Here is a 20,636-nt window from a genome sequence, read left to right on the forward strand (position 1 = left end):
GCAGTTAGTATCTCGTGGACCTGACCTTTAAGCAGCAGCACTGATAGCTTCAGAAATAATTTAAATGCTCAGCTAGAATAAGCATGATCTGGAACATAAGGCTATATTTGATTTCCATATAGGATAATTACAATCCCTCCCTCACCTTTTCCTGTTTGGAAAAACTAAATGCACGATAACTTAAGAAATAACCCATTCATTCATGGTTTTATAGTGTACAAACTAAAAGTATTCCATCCAATCTACAGTAGAGGGGACTAAAGAGTATTTACGTGTCCCATACCATATGGTACATTAGCACTGACTAAAACACTTAACAGCACTTCTGTCTAGACAGGATCATTTTAAAGACTTCCAACAAATCTCTCTTTCTTGACACTTTAAGAGATGTTGCTGCTTTTCTCACACAGAATTTTTTCTTCATTTTAGCATTGCTAGAAAGGAGAATAACTTACATTACACTAGAAAAAAATGGCACTTTGTGTTGTTCTTTCATGGTGGAGAGTATAGTAGGTAGAACTTTCTAAGAATATCTCTATCTACTACTCAGCTTGGTTGCCCTTTTTTAATCTTTCCTTTCTGAAGTCTGAGAACACGCAAGGATCTCACCTATCAAATAAAGCCAAAAGAGTTAATCTATCAAAATTGATGCTGATCCAAATCTTGGGCAGGATCCAAAAGCGATAGTACTGCTTGACTTTTTGTGCTGCTTCCTCTGGAGGTTGCATGGGGTCCTGAAGGTCAGGGCTCAGGTCAATGTCTTGCTGCTCCAGCAGATCTGTATCTATGGTTAGCAGCCTGTTCAGTCTGATCTGGGGAAGAGAAAGCTAGAGACAGACAGTATTAATAAAAGCCTATTTATGTTCTATTATTTGATCATACTAAATACTACTCTGAAAACAACAGTTAGCATTATTTAGCTTCAGTTTTAAAGCATTTTATATTAAGCACTGTCAGCAACAAGGCTCCTACTTACTCCTCCTGCCCTGGAAGTGAACACCAGCATCACTAATAGTTTGAGTACAAAACAATTGTTGAGTCTTCTAGCTTACTTCAAATGAAGCAAGCATCTAAGCAAATTATTCCATTTACTCTAGAAACTTTCTATCTGAAGACTAGTAACTGGTACGTGAACAGCAGTAGCAAAGCTTACTACAAGATATACTACAGATGAACCAGAAATCCCGTCCAAGCCGATCAAGTATTTTATCACTGACAATAATTTCTCACTTATTCTTCAACTAGTTATTTATTTCCCTGTAGTTCTCTTGAAATTCGTATTAATAATCACAAAAGACATAAGGAAAGCACTCAGAAGGTTTAAAAGAACACTCTTGAAGCACACATGTCTGGCCTAATCCAGACAGATCTATAAAGTCTCAGTAACATGCTGAAAATCAGCTTACTGAACTCCCATCTTTTCTTAATTAATACTACTATTAAGATATCATTTAAGGAAAATTCTTTATAACGTTTTAAAACAAAGTAAAATTTAAGTGCTCATGTTAGAAGTTTCAAAAGTTTAGTTTTAAATTTAAGGATAACTGTATTAAATATTGATTTAATTTTTAACTTTTCAACTTTTCTGTGATTCTTTAAAATCTCTGTGTATTGAATTACGTACAGACAGCTTTTCATTTCCAGAAAAGATTATTAAAAGAAGAAAACACAGTGAGTAGCATTTACTTTCTAAAGGCATTTAAAAATTTAAAGACACAGCAGTCTTCATTGCTATTAAATGTGTTAGAAAAGAGATTTTTTTTTTTTGCAAAACTTCAAAATTTGTTTTCTTAATCAGCAGAATATCACTATAATGTACCATTCAGGACACTAATGGTCAATTCAAATGGAAGTTCCCATTTAGGCACATGGGCCTTAAACAATCATCTTCCTTAACGAGCCCAGGCTGACAAACCAACAGCACAACACTGGCAGTGCTGCCTCTCCCTCTCAAAGGCTCACGTCTCTCGGAAATAAATAAATAATAAATAAAATCAGAGTTTCCCTAACTAACATCCAGTGAGGTCTGCATTATTAATAAAATACATGGAAAGGCAATGGAAGAGTTCGTGCTTTATCATTGTTAGCAGTAACAGCTTAATATGCTTTATTTTCTTAAAAACTATGATCATTTGCAGGGTTGTAGTGACACAGCAACATTTGACTTCTAGGTTAAAAACAGGGGTAAATTTGTATATGACAGCAATTTAAAAGGCCACAGATTAAAAAAAGTATGGAATTATTTGCAGGATGAAGGCATGTAAGCCTCTGCCTGTTTATTTTTTTCCAGAACACATTTCACAGGAATTAAACTTTGTGCAAGTAATTCCAATGAAAGGTTATAAAGTTCCTTTCAGAACAAATACCGATACTGTGTTTTGTCTGCACACTGCAGAACAAAACCATGACATTTTTTCTTTCAACCACCTGCTGTGCACCTGCAGCATCCAGGAACAAAACTCTGCCCAAATACAGTTATCCTCTTTCTGGAAGCCTTTTATAGGATATCTCAGCACATCCAACTTCTGCGTAACTTTAGATTCAAATCAAGTTTCAGGTCAGACAGACCCCTTCATATTCGAAGTACTTTGCAACAAGAAAAAGGCATTTATGAAGATAGTGAAGACACTGCAAAATAAGTAGCTTATCTCATCTGAACAAAGGTAACAAAGCTTCCACGATAAATATCACAGAACAATTAATTAGCACTATCAAAATAAAGTCTTCTGATTTTTTTGCATGCTTTAAAAATAAATTTTAAAACTTACTAGGTCATGTGGGTAAAAGCGAACTGAGGTAGAACTCGATACATGAGAGTCCGTGTCACTATAAGAACAGGGGAAAGACTTCAGATTATAAAACTACACTTGATGTTTAGCAAGCCACTCTAATTTCCTGGTGCCCTAGATCAACTTTGCCTTCAAGTTTAAATTTTAAAAATTCACTTTTAATTTTTTCCTCTCCTCCTTCAATCACATATTTCAATACCGGTATCTTCTATTGTAAAAAACCTTACACCACCAAGCAAGGAAAAACATCTTGATGTTGGGCTTCTAAGTTACTGCAACTACAGAAGCTGCAATAACTTCTGTAATTACAGCAAAGCAGGTAGCTTTTTACTCTTGCTATAATTTTCTTAAAGCATAATTTGATCAGCTAGAGACTCCTTAAGTTTAAGGAAGATTATTTCTACAGAAGTAATTTGATTTAAAAAGCTGTTTTTTTAAAAAAAATCAGTGATTATCATGCTGCCATGTACCACATATTTCTGGAGGAGTTTCCCTGCTCTCAGTTCACCAACAGTTTTTGTTACTTTTATACCATTTTCCCCAAGTCTTCAACATGCCAAAGATGATGTACGCTTGGCACAAGTATATTAAAGTTCTCAAATTGCTCATGAAAATTGAGCTTTAAAAACTCTTAAGTCTTCAGTGAAAGGAGCCGTGTTACTCTGCAATTACCATTTTTTAAGAGAGAAAGACAAATTTCTCTTGGCAGAGTCCATCTCCGGCCAGAGCTCTGGCAGTCCCCAGTTTTGAGCAGCTTTTAGCTCTCTACCTTTTCCCTGCGCATCATGCCTCCCACTTGAAAAAACTTTCCTTCAGTCTCTTGTTTCGAGTTAAAAGCTGCCCCTGTCATCAATTTTATTTCACTGAACTTTTAAATACTGCCCGGAAAAGCTGAGATCTCGGTATTCAGATGTGCCCAGCTTGCTTCTTTCGCTGCCACGTGCGGCTTCGCAGCAGCAGCCGGGCCCAAAGGCAGGGCCCGTGGCACACATGGGCAGCAGCAGCTTCGTGCCAGCAGCAGAGCTGGGTGGTGGTTCGGCTCGGCAAGGGGCACCTGCACCCGTTCACAGCAAGGACTCAAAATTGGAGTTTTTGCAAGTTTTTACAAGTTTTTAAAAGTTCACTTTTTAAAACGCACTACTCTGTAAATTCAAAAGCTATTCTACCTACACATAGTGGGGCTTAGCTGAAGTCAGCACAATATAACAGCCTCAGGCTAATTCTGTATAACCCAGTGAGGAGCTTTGGGGGTTATTTGCCTCCTCCTGCCCCTTCAAAAGAAGGGCATCTTTCCAAAAGCAGATTAACTTTCAGGTGTCTATGTAGCTACTTCAACTGTAAGTTGAATTTTAACCTCAGGTATGTTAACTTTCATTAACCCTGTATTGTTTCAGGCTATCAACTTAAAAACAAGTTTATCAAGTTTAACTTCCAGTTATGAATTGAATGTAATTTGTAAATAGTAAGTACAATTGTGCTTTCCTTTCTCAAAATTCAAGTTAAATCATTGAGAGACCTCCTATAGTCAATCAGAAACGGATTTGTAAAGTTCTCAATGTGGACATTTATCACTTTAACTAACATTAGTCTACATTTTCCAAGATTTTTCTGAGGAGATTTATCCATTTAATGTAATTTTCTAATAAGAAGTTCGATTAAGTAAAAATATACAGATATTTTACACAAAAAAATGTGCTTTCTGTAGTCCATAATAAATGGTCTCCTAAAATTAAAACCAGAGTTTTTGTTGCAGTAAGACAAGAATCATCACTGTTGACTGGCCTTCACACACCAGATGTTGGATGCTCTTCTTGCAGCTGGCTCAAAGTTCACAAGCGACATGTCGCAGCCCCCTGTCTCGTAGAGCGTAGAACTGAACTTACCTGTTAAAGAAAAGGTCAAGAACCAGGTCAAAATTCCATAGCATTTCAGCCCACAGGCACTAACTTCTATACATTAACTTACCAATGATATGCATTTCAACATTTACATTTTTGTCAACATCAGAATACAAAATAACATACTAACATGTTAACAGCACAGTAAGAATTTAATTACTCAGTTCTATTGTAACAGTCTGCAATATTTACATTAAATTACAACAAATTTTTATGAGTTCATATTCACAAAGATATCATTAATGCAACAGAAGCACAAGAGGAACTTTTTTCAGAGAATAAGGAGGAAAAGAGCTTGCAAGGACCAATTGCTTCAATGCTTTTCCCCTCCACTATAGAGTGATCAGTGAATCAGCCTTTATAAGCGTTTAGGAACCACGACATTTAACTATAGCAGAGATGTCTCAAGTGTCCACTTTTAAAGCTTATTAAAAAGGTACATTGCTACTTGGAAAGACCAGAGTCAAAGAAACCATCAGAGATGTTCTCTGGAGAACGTAGAGAGGCAGCCACAGATTTAGTCTTCAAACCAGAAGAAAACACTTCAGTTCAAGAACTGAACTGTGCAAAACTATCTGAAGTTATTGAAAACCCATTAAGCACACCTTCCTATACTTGTTAATGAAAACTAATTTTGAATGAGTCCTATCTCAAGTTTATGTGTAAGTTAAAAGTAGCCATAGATGAAAATGCAAGTGGCAGGTTCCCTTAATTTAATTTTCCCCTGTAGGTCAGGTGCAACATAATTCAGCTTAGAACATAAGCATCAGATTTTGGAGTTGAAGCCTTTTTATGTGAAATGTCCAAATTCTGCATCTCTTAAAGCTCAAAAATCTATCTTTTAAGCCAGGATAGAAGACATCAAGTGTTTTTAAATCTTCTTATAACAAAAGGAAAAATCTGGAGCATCAAAAGCACAAAATTACAACATTTCTCTGCTGCTTGTCCTAAAGTTCCCTTTCTCCTTGAGCTGATAAGGGAGAAGCCAGTCCCTTTTTCTGCAGCTGTTGGAGAGCAGCCTCTTCTTCCCTCCAATCTTTTCTCTCCCTCTTTTCTGTCTCTTACTGCAATCTCTCTTCAGTTCCTCAAGAAACTAAGCTCCCTTCAGAGGCATTTGGAAATGAGGAGACTAAGAAATGTAACTGGATGGATAAAAAAAACAGTGAAACTAGAGAAAATACCAGAATATATCTTCATTAGACTTCCCAAAAATCAACCTGATGCATGTGCTAAGAAACAAAAGACCATTCTGACAAGGCAGGTATATATTTTAAGAGCAACTGGCAGCACGCATAAGAATTCAGCTAGGCAACAGTCTTCCCTCAATGTTTAATTATATTGAGTAGAAACAAGTAGAAAATTCACTCGTTAGTATTATAGAACAGTTAGGCTCCTAAAGAAGCCTTTCAGTTAAGCAGCCTTTGGGTTAGCGGTGTAACAGGCATTACTAAAGCAAGTTTTAAATTTAAACCTAGCACACTACTTAGCAATCTGATGACAACTGACTCTCAGAGATGTCTTTCACAATGCATCAGTACTTAAGGAAATTTTAACAAACATACATAATGGATCATATACTTCATGTTCTAGTGTGGACAAAATTCTTGCAATGTATTGGAAAAAGATTCCTCCAAGTAATCAGTTCTTAAAAGAAACAAGCAAGTTTGGGATATGTTAAGTTCTTTACGCTTTTTATATAGGTCAAATCAGATCCTGGCAATGAAATTTTGATTTTTTTTAACTCTGGAAGTGGTCACAGAAATTAGAAAATGTTACTTGAAAAAAAATATTTCTCTTAGGCTGAGGTAACGTATCAGATGAGCATCTCAAAAGTTAAGTTCACTGAACTGTGCTACATAATGTCAGCATCTGCTAACTACAGAAAATATCAGCATAAAATACCTATAGCTTCCTCGCACCCAACTCATCTTTAAGCCTACAACAAATTTCTGTATCTGCACTGTTGATTTAAGTATTGCTTAACTGCGGTGCAATAAAATATACCTGGCAAAGAGACCTGTATTAATTGATTTCAACAAACAGACAAAACACCATCACATGAACTACAAAAGCAACTCTAGCTCGGCCATACTTGCATGTACTGCACTACTAAACCCAGCTTACAATTTCATCCTGACACAGCAAGAGGAAAAAATGAGCATATGGGCTTGTTTCCAAGAACAAAAAACTCACTACCGAGTCCAAAGATAGTGTAATGGCTCACACACAGGCCTTCATGAACTGGTCTTCTACAACTTGGAGAATCAACGAAGGCAGACTGATGGGCTTACCCAGATAAAGCCTGAAAGGCACTTAAGTGACTTGCATCCAATTAAAATGGAGTTTCTGTACGCTATTAACAGCTGAAGCCTGCAGCACCATTGGTATATATTCCTCTGCCACTCACTGCAGTACTTCTTGAAAACCAAGTCAGGACAACCAGTGAAGTCGTAAGAATTTAAGAGACTAGTGCACAAAGAAATATTTTCAGAGGTCTAAGAAATTTCTTTTTAGCTGCAGCAAACTTACACTTTTGGACTCTGGACACTTCCTAGTAGTTTATTTTTAAGCTAATCTTCATATACAACTCAGTGTCATCTTTTACCTGTACCTCTGAAAATACTCTCCCATGCATGCTAAATAAGCCATGGAGTAAAGCACAATTTTGAAAAGACACTGATGAACTGATATAGAATTTTACTTTTAAATATATACACAGATCAATTTGATTAATATAGTATGGGAAATTTTCTAATCTAATACATAAATCAGATATCATTTGCGTATGGTACAAATAGCCACAGAGTAATTGTATTGCAGACCTTCAAATAACTAGATCTCTAATCACAAGAGCAATTGCACATTCTGTCATTAAAAGGTCAGTAGCTGAGGATAAGACGCTGCCATTTCATGCCCGTTTCAGAAACTGGCCATCTACTCTAATAATTTATTACTTGGATTCTAAACTATTTCCTGAAATGCAATTTGTGAATTATCCAAGTATTAGGTATTAGTGAGAATGAAGGGCTAGCTAACTCCAGAACTAGCTCCCAAGACTATAATTCAATTCAGTCATGGCCTGTTCCGCCCCCCCGTCCCACTTCTCTGGATTCATGTGGAGATCACATTGATCCTGCCTGTAACACGCTATGGCATCCAGCCTGTTACTCTGTCCTGTGTTTCTCCCACCATTTTCTCCATTTACTGTTCCACACAAAGCTTCTTTTTCCACTCATGTTCTTCCCTTCTCATCCCTCATGAAGCAAGAGTAATTTATAAACTTCTCTCTACCTTAGGGTACAGCTCAAGATAAGACCTCAAAGTACCTCTTCTCCTAGGGGCAGGAGAGTGCCCAACAAGTCTTCAAGATAAGGTCTACATGGTCACCAAGTCTTCAAGATAAAACAGTCACTATCAGACAACTGTTCTTGCTAGGAAGCTTCACTCCTTTGAGAGCTATGGCAGAAGGGTCAGTGCTCAGGACAAGTGTTAATAGCTCAGGGCTTGCAGCCTCTGCTGAGGGGCTCCTTACAGTTTGGCCTTGCTCTCCACTACTCCACACTTTTACCTGCCTGATAGGACTGCATGGAGACTAGGTATAATGCACTAAGACACACCCTTCATTTAACAAGCCACAAAAGACAGACATGAATCTTCAAATCAAAATTCTGCCTGCTTTCCAAGGACAACTGGACATCATGTTGCAATTTGACATCAACATGTAAATGGAAAGGAAGTAAAGGTAGATGTTATACTTGTACACTAAACAAGGAATGCTAGTATTTTTCATGTACATTAACATAAGCTCTATTTATCTTCCATGGAGTTGGGGGGAAAAAAACAGCTAGTAGGATTTAAGCAAGAGAAAAAACAGGTGGGAGAAATCCTTTTATCTACATGGCTTTAACGGAAGCATAACAATTAAAATAAAAACAAAAAGGGCAACCTTTCGCTCTATTGTAATTTAGATCAAAAGAGCAAAAACAATAACCTGCAGACTGTTCTGCAAAGAGTACTCACACAAAATGTACATCTCCTTGAGAACACATTTGTTCACACCACTGAATTTTGGGAAGTCTGCCATACCAACTAGAAGATTTAATTTTCAAAAGTAAATAAGTAAAAAGGGGGTGGGTCAATCTTGCCTATACTAACAGTTTTCACTCAGGGAAGGTTTCTAAACAGATGTTTCGAACTGCTAAAGAGCTTTAAGTCAAGAATAAATCTCTATTGCACATCAGCTTTTTAGATGAATGCATCCTGGTAGCTTTGTGCCTCGCCCTGGCAATGCACCGCCCCATTCTGCTCTAAGCACCATAAACAGCTCAGAAGAACTTGCTTGTAAGAAGTCCTGAGCCTCAGTATGCTTGAAAAAAGGTATTATTCCATAGTTCAGAAACATATAATCCTAAATTCTGTTTTTTCTGTCTAGAAACTACTGCTAGAACCACAGGCTCTAAAGCAGAACAGTTAACTGCAATTCCCACATCTATAGCTCATTTTATAATATTTATCACAGGATGTCTGGCTATAGATTTTATATTACAACTAGAAGGTACAGTTTGGTAAACAAGTTACAGCTACTTTCATATTTTAAGGGCCACCACAGCTTGCAATTCTTGAAATCCTCCTCATTGGCACAGTAGGATTTTATTCATTTCCCTTTTAGCAATAGTGTTTAGCACAAGTCTTTTATCAGTGATCTGAGCTAACCTGTAGTTTATATAACTCCATACACAGCTGCCCAAAATACTGTGTCAGTACTGAACATCAGGTCTAAAGACAGCCATGTTAATATTTTAAGCAGGAATTCTACATTAATGCCAGAAGTCATAAGCAATTGAGGTCACATATGGATTACTGCAAACACCCCGCCAGGAATTTTTCCCTATCTACCCCTTCTTTACTGGGTCACATCAGCCAGTCACTTATTACAACCATCTTAACTTCCTTTGCCATAGAGACTTTATTAATTGCAGAGAAAAAGATGAGCTAATAAAGACTTAAGATATTTAATACAAAATGGAAAAACCGCTCAAGGGAGGAAAGAAAAGAACTACCATGGGGCACTAAATAAGCTGCAGATATTTGATACAAGAAAGTTGTGATCATCATAAGATCTCAGGTTGCTAAAGTAATTTGTGCATAGAAACTCTCTTCCTTCACATGGCAATTTCTTTTTTAAACAGCAGCTGAACAAGACTCATCAAAAAATAAAAAGGAAAAGAGGGTAAGATTAAGAGTCCTCTAAGAAGTATGAATGCCCCCCCACATATACAAAGAACCACAGGCCCCCAAAGCTGATTTCAATCTCTGCCCTGCTATCCGTGGCGATGCAGACTAGGACAGTAGCATCTGCATTACACGTGTTCAAATCTTCGTTATTTATCTTTACAAGGCGTAAAAACATTTCCCCCAGTGCATTCATTCGAGAAAGCGCCCGGAAAAGCGACTGCAAGAGGCAGGGAACTAAGGCGCGAGGCGGCCTTTACCCATCCACCTGCCACATTAAACCGTCCATGCCACCAAGGTTACATAAGGCCTGCATACCAAGGTCATCGTGCAAACTGCTACCGCCTACAGCAGACGCAGTGGCATGAGAGGCATCTAAGTGGACGCTGCCGTTTCTCACCAGCAAGGAGGTGCTAGCGCTGAGCCCAGCGGCCTGGCAGGGGGGGCACGACTGCACTGCGGCCTGGCAGGAGGGCTGCTGGCCTTGCTGACCGTCTTGAAGGCTACGAAAAAACACGGATTGGGGAGACGTTACCGGGATGAAGACGTGGGGAAAAAATACAGCCAGCAGTGAAGCAACACAAAGCTTTTTTTTTTCCCCCTCGAAAGTCAAAGTGAAGAGGTAGGAGGGTATTAAGAAGCTGGTAGATAGGGTTACACTAATGCATGAGCTCTAGAGTCAAGCATTTTGTTTGTCTGGTTCCCACAGCAGCTTTAGAGATCCTGGACTGCTTTCAGATATGTCACTGTGTTTTAACTTCTCTCCAAGTCTTTTCTACGGGCGTTAATCTGTGGGCACAAAAGCAAGCTTGAGGGCCTGAAAATGCACGGCTTGCTCAGCAAAGTTCAAGGGTTTGTAGGTTGGGGGCTTTTTTTGGTCAGACTAACAGGACCATCATCCACCATCTCTACTCTACAAAATGTCTTTAAGTAGCAGCCATACACTGTTACAGACCTGGTAGTTAACTGCAGCTAATTCTGACTCTACTGGCTTCTTTTCTGAATGTATTTAAAATTATTAATTGGCAATATTGTTACTCATTAGCTCAATTTTAGACTTTCATTTCTGTAGCATTGCAGTAAATTAGTATCTCAGTATTCCTACCACAAAAATCTTCTGTTTCTATGCATAAACACATACCTGCACCAAAAGCCATTTTTTTAAATTCAACTTAGGCTTCAGAGATATTCAGAGATATTTGCAGATTTACAGACATATGAGCAGACAATGCCTGAAAGTGTCACTTGCTCTCTTTACCTCTTTCCCACTTCAGAACTAATTTACTAGGATATTTAACCAACTTAGCTTTTTTTGCGAATATCTTGTTCAATATTAACATAGCAAAGTCTCAAAGTGCCATTCTTGCAGATCACTTCTACCTTGCAATGTTAGTGGGTTTATTACCTTTCATTTGGCATATTTAAAGAAGCTATATGTCATACATTATTCACAGGCTACTTGATCAAATCAAAAGACAACCTTGTTACACAAGATTAAAGGATTGCTATTTTGTGTTTTTTATCATAAAAAATATCTTCGAGCATTCCTCTGTGTTCTGTCATCAAGAACACAAACTATCACCTGCTGCTTTTTACATTTCACTGAATACAGCATGATGCTATTCTACAATGAGTAAGCAAGGAAGCCGAAGAGAAAAATAAAATTTTAGAGTTGGGGGATAGGATCATCTGGCATTTTTGCAGAATGGTTGAGGTTGGAAGGGACCTCTAGAGATCATCTAGATCAACGCCCTGCTCCAGCAAGGACACCCTGAGTACAGGGTGGCATCCAGGCGGGTTTGGAAGATCTCCAGAGAAGGAGACTCCACAGCCTCCCTGGGCAGCCTGTTCCAGGGCTCCATCACCCTCACAGGAAAAGTTCTTCCTCATATGGAGACAGAACTTCCTGTGTTTCCACTTGTACCCATTACCCTTTGTCCTGTCACAGGCCACCTCTGAGAAGAGTTTGGCCCCTTCCTCCCTACATTCTCCCCTCATGTATGTATTGATCAGATCTCTTCTCAGTCTTCTCTTGGCTAAACAAGGCCTGCTCACTTAGTCTTTCCTCATATGATAGATGCTCTATCTTAATCATCTTTGTCGCTCTGCACTGGATCCTCTCTAAAATCTCCACGTCTCTCTTGTGCTTGCTTATAGTAACATAGTCTATAAAACCTTTCAGTTTTTTTGTTAGAATATCACTGGGAAAAAAATATCTTAATATGCACAAGAATAGGTGTTAAGAACAGCCCATGCAAGATAAAGCAGACATGCATACAGCTGATGAGGTAACAAAATTGCCAGTCATCATTACTGTATTCTAATACATTTGAGTCTGAATTTTAATTCAGTATTTTGCTGCTGTGGACAAGCTTAGTGAGCTGCATGGCAACAAAAGCCCTAAGGCAGCTCACAGATGCATCAGCCTTCCTTGTCTTCCTTAAGTATCATCAGCAACATAACAGTGCTGAACACAGCTCTCCCTTAAAGGATAGCTGAATACCAGAAGGTAAATACAAGTTGTCCTGTCAGTAATTGTATCAGTCCATTTCTGGCATAAAGAGGGCAGAATGTTGTTAGTAGATTGCATGGATACATAAAAGAGTTAAATCTCTGCCTAATCACAAAAATTCTAAAAATATAATCATACTGGAGACAGCGCACTCAGTTCAGACACACATGCACATCATTAAGCACAAGGGATGCGAAAGTAAATGAATGTTTGAAGTGCTCAAGAACACTGTTGATAATCAAGTAGGATGAAGGTGGAGTTTAAGTCAAAAAATACATTGGTATCTAGGGCCAAACAAGCAGAATTTACTTGGCCAGGTTTTACTTTAGACAGCCTTTCACTGTCGAACAAACAGTTTTAAAAACACCAGCATCTCTTTTATTAAGTATTTCATAGAAGATAGAAGTATTTTTAACAGTAGGTAGAAAAATTCAGGTGGAGCTCAATAGGCTCCAAGGGACTATCCCAATTATATCCATTTTATGCAAGAACTAAAAAGTTAGGAGATTATATTTTTGTGTCAAGAATAAGACAAGTAACATTAGGTCTAATACAGATTAGTAGTTTAACATTTGAAGTCATATGGATTAGCAAAATTAAGAATGGCACTTAGGTAGTTCACACTGGCACAAACCAGAAGTGCTGTACATTTCCAGTAAGTCATCTAACAGAAGCCTTTCAAAATAGCTAAAAATTCTTGTACTACCTCACATTTCTTCCTTATGCACCAAACTGATACTTTACTGTTACTGAAGAGCTGTTTCTTCTAGTGGCACATAAAAAAATAAATTACCCATATAATGCAAATCTCTCTCATCTGCAGTTCAAACTGATTAGCTGCTCATAAAGTATTAACCTTTGCTTTATTTTAGAAAAGAACAAATCCAGATATTGCAAAAAAGCCCAGAGTTATCTGGCCAGGACATTTACTTCCTTTTTCTTTAATCCTCAAGTGTCTTGCCCACATAAATTATAAGCCTTAATAACTGCACTTGAAAAGAGGGCAGGAGTCAATCTTAATTTAAAACAGAGCCCTCCCTTTGCCTCACTTTCCACCTGTCTAGGAGAAAGAAAACGTGTTACTTGCTCTCCAATTACTTCATACCACCTCTTACACAAGAGACAAAATTGCACTACTACCCTAAGAGAGGAGGGAGAGAGAGCAAGGAGAACGAAGGTGATATCCAAAGGTTATTGCAACATCCCTTACTACAAAGTAATTCACCAACTTAATGTTTAAGCAAGAACAGAAGTTTAGAATCCAAAGATTTAACTGAAATGCTTCATTTCTACCACATACTGTACCAGTTAGTGAAAACACACCTTACTAATTGCAGTCTATAACATGCCCAAAGTTAATCCTTGGTCTGTTAGATCTCAGGTACCACTGCAAAATCCTCCTGCCGAGGGCTACGTAGGAATTTAATAGGAATTTCAGCCATACCAAAAAGATGACAAAATTTCTATGGTTTTATCCTTTAAGAAAAAAAAAGTACAGATATCACTGAAAAACTGTGACAAGTTGGCTTAGTATCTGGCGGATGATAGTTGAGAACCAATGTGGTTCTCTCATTATGCTGAGTATTTGCCATGTAACTGGAAGAAAGGCTACTTGGATAAGGATGCAGGACTCCTCCTTTGACTAAGGGCAACATTCTGCTTGCCACATCTTCCAATGTGGTAGGAAGCCATGGCAGTGAAATGAAAATAGATTTCTACTTTACAGTGGCTGCTGAACACACAATGCTGGGGTCTGCAACGTATCACTAGGCTCAAAATTGTTACCACGGGAGTCTGAAGCTTACAGAGCCCTGGAATACACATGTAGAGTATACACTGCTGAGACATGCTATGTGCAGTTAGATTTAATACTGAGCAATATTATGTGCTTTATAAAAATATCATCAGAATATTAACTCATTTTCTGCTGCAAATCAAATTGCAGGCTGTTTATAAAACACTTATTTTAGTTGTCAAGCTTTTCAGGTGTGACAGTTCCTTATAGCGATCTGCCATTTCACTATAATGCTCATCTCTCACTTAGATCTCTCATCTAGAGAGTCAAGAGTGATTATGTCCCTCCATCACTAACACTTCCCCAGGGAAAAACAAAATGAGGAGTAACAGATAACAGTATTTTCTTGGGACCTCCTCCTTGCTTGGAAGTAAGGACTACTCCTGAATATTCGTTAAAACTGAGAAAACAGTCTAAGTTTGTTAGCATTAGTTCATTTTGTTATCAATCTGAAACCAACTATAATGTTTTAAGAGATTGGCCATCCTGGTCGTTTCCAAAATAGTGCCACATATACATGCACAATTCAACAAGCCCACAGTGACATGCAGTGACAGCTCAAGGAAGTTATGGTGGGAAGGGAAGAAAAAAGGTGTTTTTCTGGCAACACTGGTGGGTGTGGGGAGCAGTGGTCTGCTGCATGCATGCTAAATACGGTGGAACATTTAGATACCCTACCTGAGGGGTGATCCGATGAGCAATGTAGGAGGGGTAGGGTTACTCCCTGCATTGTGCCGGCGTCGTACTGCCTGACGCCTAAATGTGCTGCGTTCACGGCGAAATGTGACAGTCTCCTCGCTGGCTTGTGCTGCTGCATCAAGACAGACTTTAGGTCAAAGAAGAACCCATCCTAGTTATGTACACAGTAACTTAAGACTCCTTTCTTCCCCCTGTCCCTCCCAAAGTTAGCCAACTTGACTTGCAACAAGTAGCTTATGCCCCAGCTACTCGAGTAACCTGCCTCAGACACAGCCAAAAGCCAAGGTGCAAGAGAGAGATATCCCCAAACATTTCCTTTGACACTGGACAGGAAGAGACACCAATCTCTCCATTTAATAGGTAAAGGAAAGACTCAGAACAACCTAGTAAGGTTGTTTGCCACTCCTCACCATAACGATCTGCTCTGACTTTTACAATTTTGCCAAGCGACAGGGTTGAAGTTCATTACATCGCACCTCTGCGGAGGACAAATTTGACAAAAAAGACACAAACACAGAACACATGCTTAACAGAGTGCTCATTTTTATACTAGCAACACTGATTTGGAAAAGGGCTTTGCAATTAAGCAAGAGAATAACTTCTGTTTAAGGTTTGTACATTATATTTCTCACACACACGAACACATAGCAGGTTGTGCACACACAAAAAAACATACACTTTTTTGTATATACTCGGAGGAGTCACCTTAGATTTTTTTCCAGTCAAATTCTCCCTGTGCTCCGAGCCTGAGTTTAAACTGGACCTCCTCCACAGCTTCAGATCTGGACTGCTTCATGGTGTGCCTATGCTCCCAAAGAACCCTCCTCTGAGCCAAGAGAGCTACTGACAACTTCAAATGCAGGGGCCACAGAGAAAAGGAAAACAGGTCTTGGTAGGCAAGCGGGCAAGGAAGAGGGAAAGCTGCACATGAAACTAGTGCAAGAGTAAGAACAGAATCTTGAAGGCATTAGAAACTGCAGCTTAACAGACAAGAAGCCTGTTAATAAGAGTGCAAAAAAAATGTCAAGCCAAAATGCAGAGAAAATGCTTGAGGAACAACTTTTTGAGAGAGGGTCAAAAGGCTCACAGTCAAATAGTCCATCTTGACTTAAGCAAGTTTCCCAAGTTACAAAATTCCTGCCAGTTAAGCTTGCAAAATTACTAGCAAGGACTATGAGCTGGCTCTAACACTGCTCGGTGTGGACTGACAAGCTGCCACGGCTACACGTGACTCCCACAGCATAAGCAACAGGGACTGCATGGACAGGCTAGAGCCTAATTCAAACAACGGGCTGTCAAGTGAACACTAGGGAAGAAAACTTCAATCAGCAGTTTTCCTTAAAATACAGGAAGCTACGTGAAAACATCACATAGTATTACAACAACCAGTCTAAAGGTTACAAGCATTTTGTTACCAAACTGCCAAAGTTTATCACAGACATCATTAATTCAGTCCTTTTATATATTTTCCTTGAGAACTATGGGATTGCCCACTTTCTCCCTTGTCCCTCCACAACTCTTGCTTCACTCTACGTAAGTACAGAAAATATCTGTGTTTCAGTAGATTTCAACAAGAACTCAGTTACTTGTGGTTCAATATACAGCTTTCAGCTTTACTTTAACACACAACCTATTCAAGCCATCCTCTAAAGCAAGAATTGTTAATTTCTTCATGGACTTTTCCAGAGCTATTGTATTTAAAGTGGCAAGGAAGTGAAGCACATCAAGCAAGCTCGAATTAACCCTGACTTCCTGCTGGATTGAATTAAGGTACAACAGGTTAAAGTCTCACATTAACCTGAGACAGCAATTTGCAACACTGAATTTTTCCAACATGTATAAATTTAGGCCAGAGGTACCACTGACTTGAGATGCAGAGGGAATTCCATGCAGCCAGGCAATAGTTAAGCACCACAAAATAAAGAACAAAGTGACTGAGCCTCACTAAAACGGAAGCATCTTAATTACTACTGGAGAGCAACCACTTAGCAAGGGTGGTCTTCAATAGCAAAGCTTCAAGGTAAGATACTTAACAGGGAACACATCTGGTTTGATCTTGCTATCTCCTTTATTCACTAAGCATGCAAGAAGTAAAGTCCAGCTTCCAGAAATACTGGAGGACCTTCCCACACAGTGCAGACATGACTAAAACAAGTCTGCCTCAAGGACTGTCTGACACTGCCCTGAGGAGACAGTAAGACTGAAACACCTGAGGATTTTTTCAAAAAACTTTCACATCAAAATTACTATGTACTTGGGCACTGAATACAAGCTACAGAGGGTAACTGTTTTATCTATCTACTCTCCACATCATCTGTGGGCTAGAATATTTGTTTGTGATTTAAAACTTAAGCACATTCAATCCTTATCTTCCACACACTTTCCTCCTGAACGCAGCTGATGACATTCAGGGCCACTAAGTCAGTCCGTGAGTTCTTCTGAAAGGGCTGCAGAACTTTTCAGCCCCAACAGCTCCACGTCACTGCAGAGCACGTGCAGCACTTCAAGAAGTTACATGCTGAAACACGATGGAGAGAGTCAAAAAAGCCAAGCGAGCAACAAGGATTATGGTTTGTCTGAAAGACCTTTTAGATTCTAGAAAGGGAAGATCCAACATTTGTGCTCAGATACAAATTTGGATCTAATACAGATAAACAACATAAATTCTACCTTGACCATTTCTGCTTACTTTTTAAAATAAATCAGGGAAGTATGGTAAGATTTCCACAAAGTAATGTCATTTTTCTTTGTGTTCTTCTGTTTTATTCCAGTTTGCACTTAAGCACTACACTTCATTCGTGCTAAGAAATTTCAGTAGGAATTACTTCTGCACTTTAATTTTCATACATATTTGAGACCCACGTGTTATTTTTCGGTTCCTGAACAGATCAGGATTTGAAGTTCAAACCACAAACTAAAAATACAGAGCCAGAGATCAAAGGGAGGGGCCTAATGACAACTCTGACAAACTCATCCCTCGTAAACACCCATTTCCAACTACCAGAAGGAAGAAAGAGGCTTGTAATAGGATATCATCCTGTGAAATTGCTCGGGAACTCTCTCCTCCAGAATTTCAGCTATGAAACTGCCACTGTGCTTAGGGGAAAGGCTCTCCTCTCCCTCCCCAAGCCCCTGTGAAGAAAGAAAGAAGAGAAAGCAACAAAATGTAGTGTAGACTTACTCCATTTAACTCTCTACTACTTCTTCCCCTTTAAAATAGCCATGTTTTTATTCCTGCTTCCTCTGGAAACTGTTCCATTGCTTGGCTTTAATTCTGACCCCCCATTAAAAGAGGGTCCATAAATGTGTCCATACTCAGGTTTTATCCACAGATGAAGCTCAATAAGTGGTACCTGAAACTTCCATACTAGTTGCTAGGGCTTGGAGTGTGAACAGCCACCAATTTAAACCAGTACTTGGGAAAGTTTATCACACCTGTGAAATTAAGTGTCAATTTAAGTAACATATCCCAAGTGAAAACTAAAGCCGGCATATCAAAAGAAAAACACTGCTTCCAATTTTGGACTGGCTAATGCAACTATGCATACAGATATGGATTACATGAAATACAGTGAAATTTTAAAAAAGTATTCTGCTTGGAAGAAGGTCAAAAGTCAGAAGCACTCCAAAGATGATCATGAGGATACCTTTCTGTCACCATGCACTTGTGCTGATATTTTCCCAATAACTAAAATTCACTCCAGAGAGTTCTACATTAACTGTGATTCACATTCTTGTACCAGACAGCTGGAAATGCTTGAGCACTGACTGAACTTCCTGCCTCTGGGCTATACCTTCTTCAAGCTTTTTAGCACATATGCAAGTGTTATTGATGAAAACCTCTACAGTTCCTCAATGTTTGGGAAAGACCTGAAGACTTATCAAGTCATACACTGCAATATCTACCACAACTAGCTTTAAGAAATACAGAACGCAAATATTTTCTTTCATGGATACACAGTCACACTCCTTAACAGCCAAAATAGACAGTGCCATCACCGCACTTACGCATCACTGTTTTCAACACAAACTGGAAAACTGAAATTTTTCATGCCACCAATTTCTGGTAGGCCAAACATACCAAACACAGCACCTCTGATAGATTCTAAAATATGGAGAAGTTCTTCAAAGTTTAGAAGATTCCTGGGAAGATATGGTATGAGGGCAAGACATATGCTCTATTAGCGTAAAAACCCAGAAATGCAAAGACAAAAGATTGGTGACTTTTACAAGAACACAATCACAGCACAATACCACCTTCCCATAACACACACTCTTCTTGTGAAAGAAAAGTCACATTACTTGAAGTCTAGGTCATTTAAACATTATTCAGATGAAATATAGCCAAACCTCTGCAGGAAAATCTGTATGAATGACCTTTGGATATTCTATTTTACTAACAGGAACTTTTCTCAACTACTTTTAATAACCAGTTCTACAAATTTTCAGCAAGATCTGCAACAAATGGCATATGGCTCAGGTATTCAGAAGAGCTATGAAATCTGTCTTCCAACACTGAACACATTTTTGCCAAACCAAAAAAAAATTTCATGGTCAATTATCAAGCACCTATCTATCTATCTATATATATATAGGGTCTTATCTGGGATGGAAATTTGAGGGAACCCCTACTTTCTTCAGCAGCAACAGAGATGTGCAATTTGACAGTCACACTCAGTCCAAATTAATGAAACTTGGTTTCTTATACAGAAGCATTTATTGGTTAATAACCCCATTCTCACAGGTTTTTGTAAGCTTATCACCTGTATGGATTCTCATATGCCTTAAAACTATAAAAAGCTCATGAGATGTTCCATGTATGCTGGTGCAGAAACTCTGAGTAGAAATACAGTTCAGTCATTGTACTCAATACATAGTTATTATTTCACCATGAAATATAAATCAGTGTATGATCTGCAACTGTAGAGATTTCTCATTATTCCTTGATGATAAAAAAGTAGTATTGGCTTATAGCAATAACTTCTTGTGCACATTTAACAAATATACCTATTAACAACTTCCAAAGAAAGCTAAAAATGGAGACATGGGTGGCAAACAGGAAAACACTGAAAAGCAGGGACATCTCCTTACTACACCAGCTTTTGCTGGAAAACAGGGCAGAGGAAAGCAGTGCACAGTTCAGAAAGGAATGGTAGTCACAGAGAAGAAAAACAGAAGAGAAAAAAAATGCAGCAAAGCCTAGGACTCCACTGTTGTGGCTAAAGCACAAAAAAAAACAAGCTCAAGAAAAGACTGGAGGAACATGTACAGTTACATCGAGCTAGTGCTACAGCAATCTGTTAAGGAAACATTTTCAAGCGGGGAATGGTCATGACCATGAAGCCATCTGTTCCGAACACTAAACCAAACATTTTTGTAGGCTGGATTGAAATCTGATAAGACAAATTTTCAAATCGATACCAGAGATAGTAGAATAAGCAAGGCTCAATTCTACTTTAATTTTTCACTTACATTATATATTATAATCACTATCAGAAACAGCAAGCAATATCGGGAAAGGCCAAAATTCAAATTTCTATTTCAGTCTTGAGTCAAATACTGCGCAGGTCTGGCACATTGCTGGTTGGCATCTTAAATCAAGACTTTATAGAACAGGAGTAAAATACAGTTTTTAGGTTCAGATAACCTTAAATGCAAAACAGTCCTTTCTGCTGGCTAACCTACTTAATCCAATACCATTATGGAAAGGG

General features: G+C 38.6%; 1 protein-coding gene across 4 annotated transcripts in view; it reads right to left on the minus strand.

The window, feature by feature from the left end:
- Window positions 1–20,636, minus strand: part of PCNX1 (pecanex 1) — a 76,656-nt gene that overhangs the window by 34,099 nt on the left and 21,921 nt on the right. Inside the window, exons 7-11 of one of the 4 annotated variants that reach the window (XM_026038586.1) lie at window positions 14,905–15,037; window positions 10,238–10,422; window positions 4,582–4,672; window positions 2,769–2,826; window positions 610–827 (exon numbers count right to left, since the gene is read on the minus strand). In XM_026038586.1, the coding sequence (XP_025894371.1) occupies window positions 610–827; window positions 2,769–2,826; window positions 4,582–4,672; window positions 10,238–10,422; window positions 14,905–15,037 (685 nt within the window). The remainder of the gene's footprint in view (window positions 1–609; window positions 828–2,768; window positions 2,827–4,581; window positions 4,673–10,237; window positions 10,423–14,904; window positions 15,038–20,636) is intronic. The other 3 variants (XM_026038589.1, XM_026038588.1, XM_026038587.1) reach the window with 3 other exon arrangements.

This window comes from Nothoprocta perdicaria, unplaced genomic scaffold (assembly GCF_003342845.1).
Source record: "Nothoprocta perdicaria isolate Ctin4 unplaced genomic scaffold, notPer1 scaffold_213, whole genome shotgun sequence".
Classification (NCBI taxonomy): domain Eukaryota; kingdom Metazoa; phylum Chordata; class Aves; order Tinamiformes; family Tinamidae; genus Nothoprocta; species Nothoprocta perdicaria.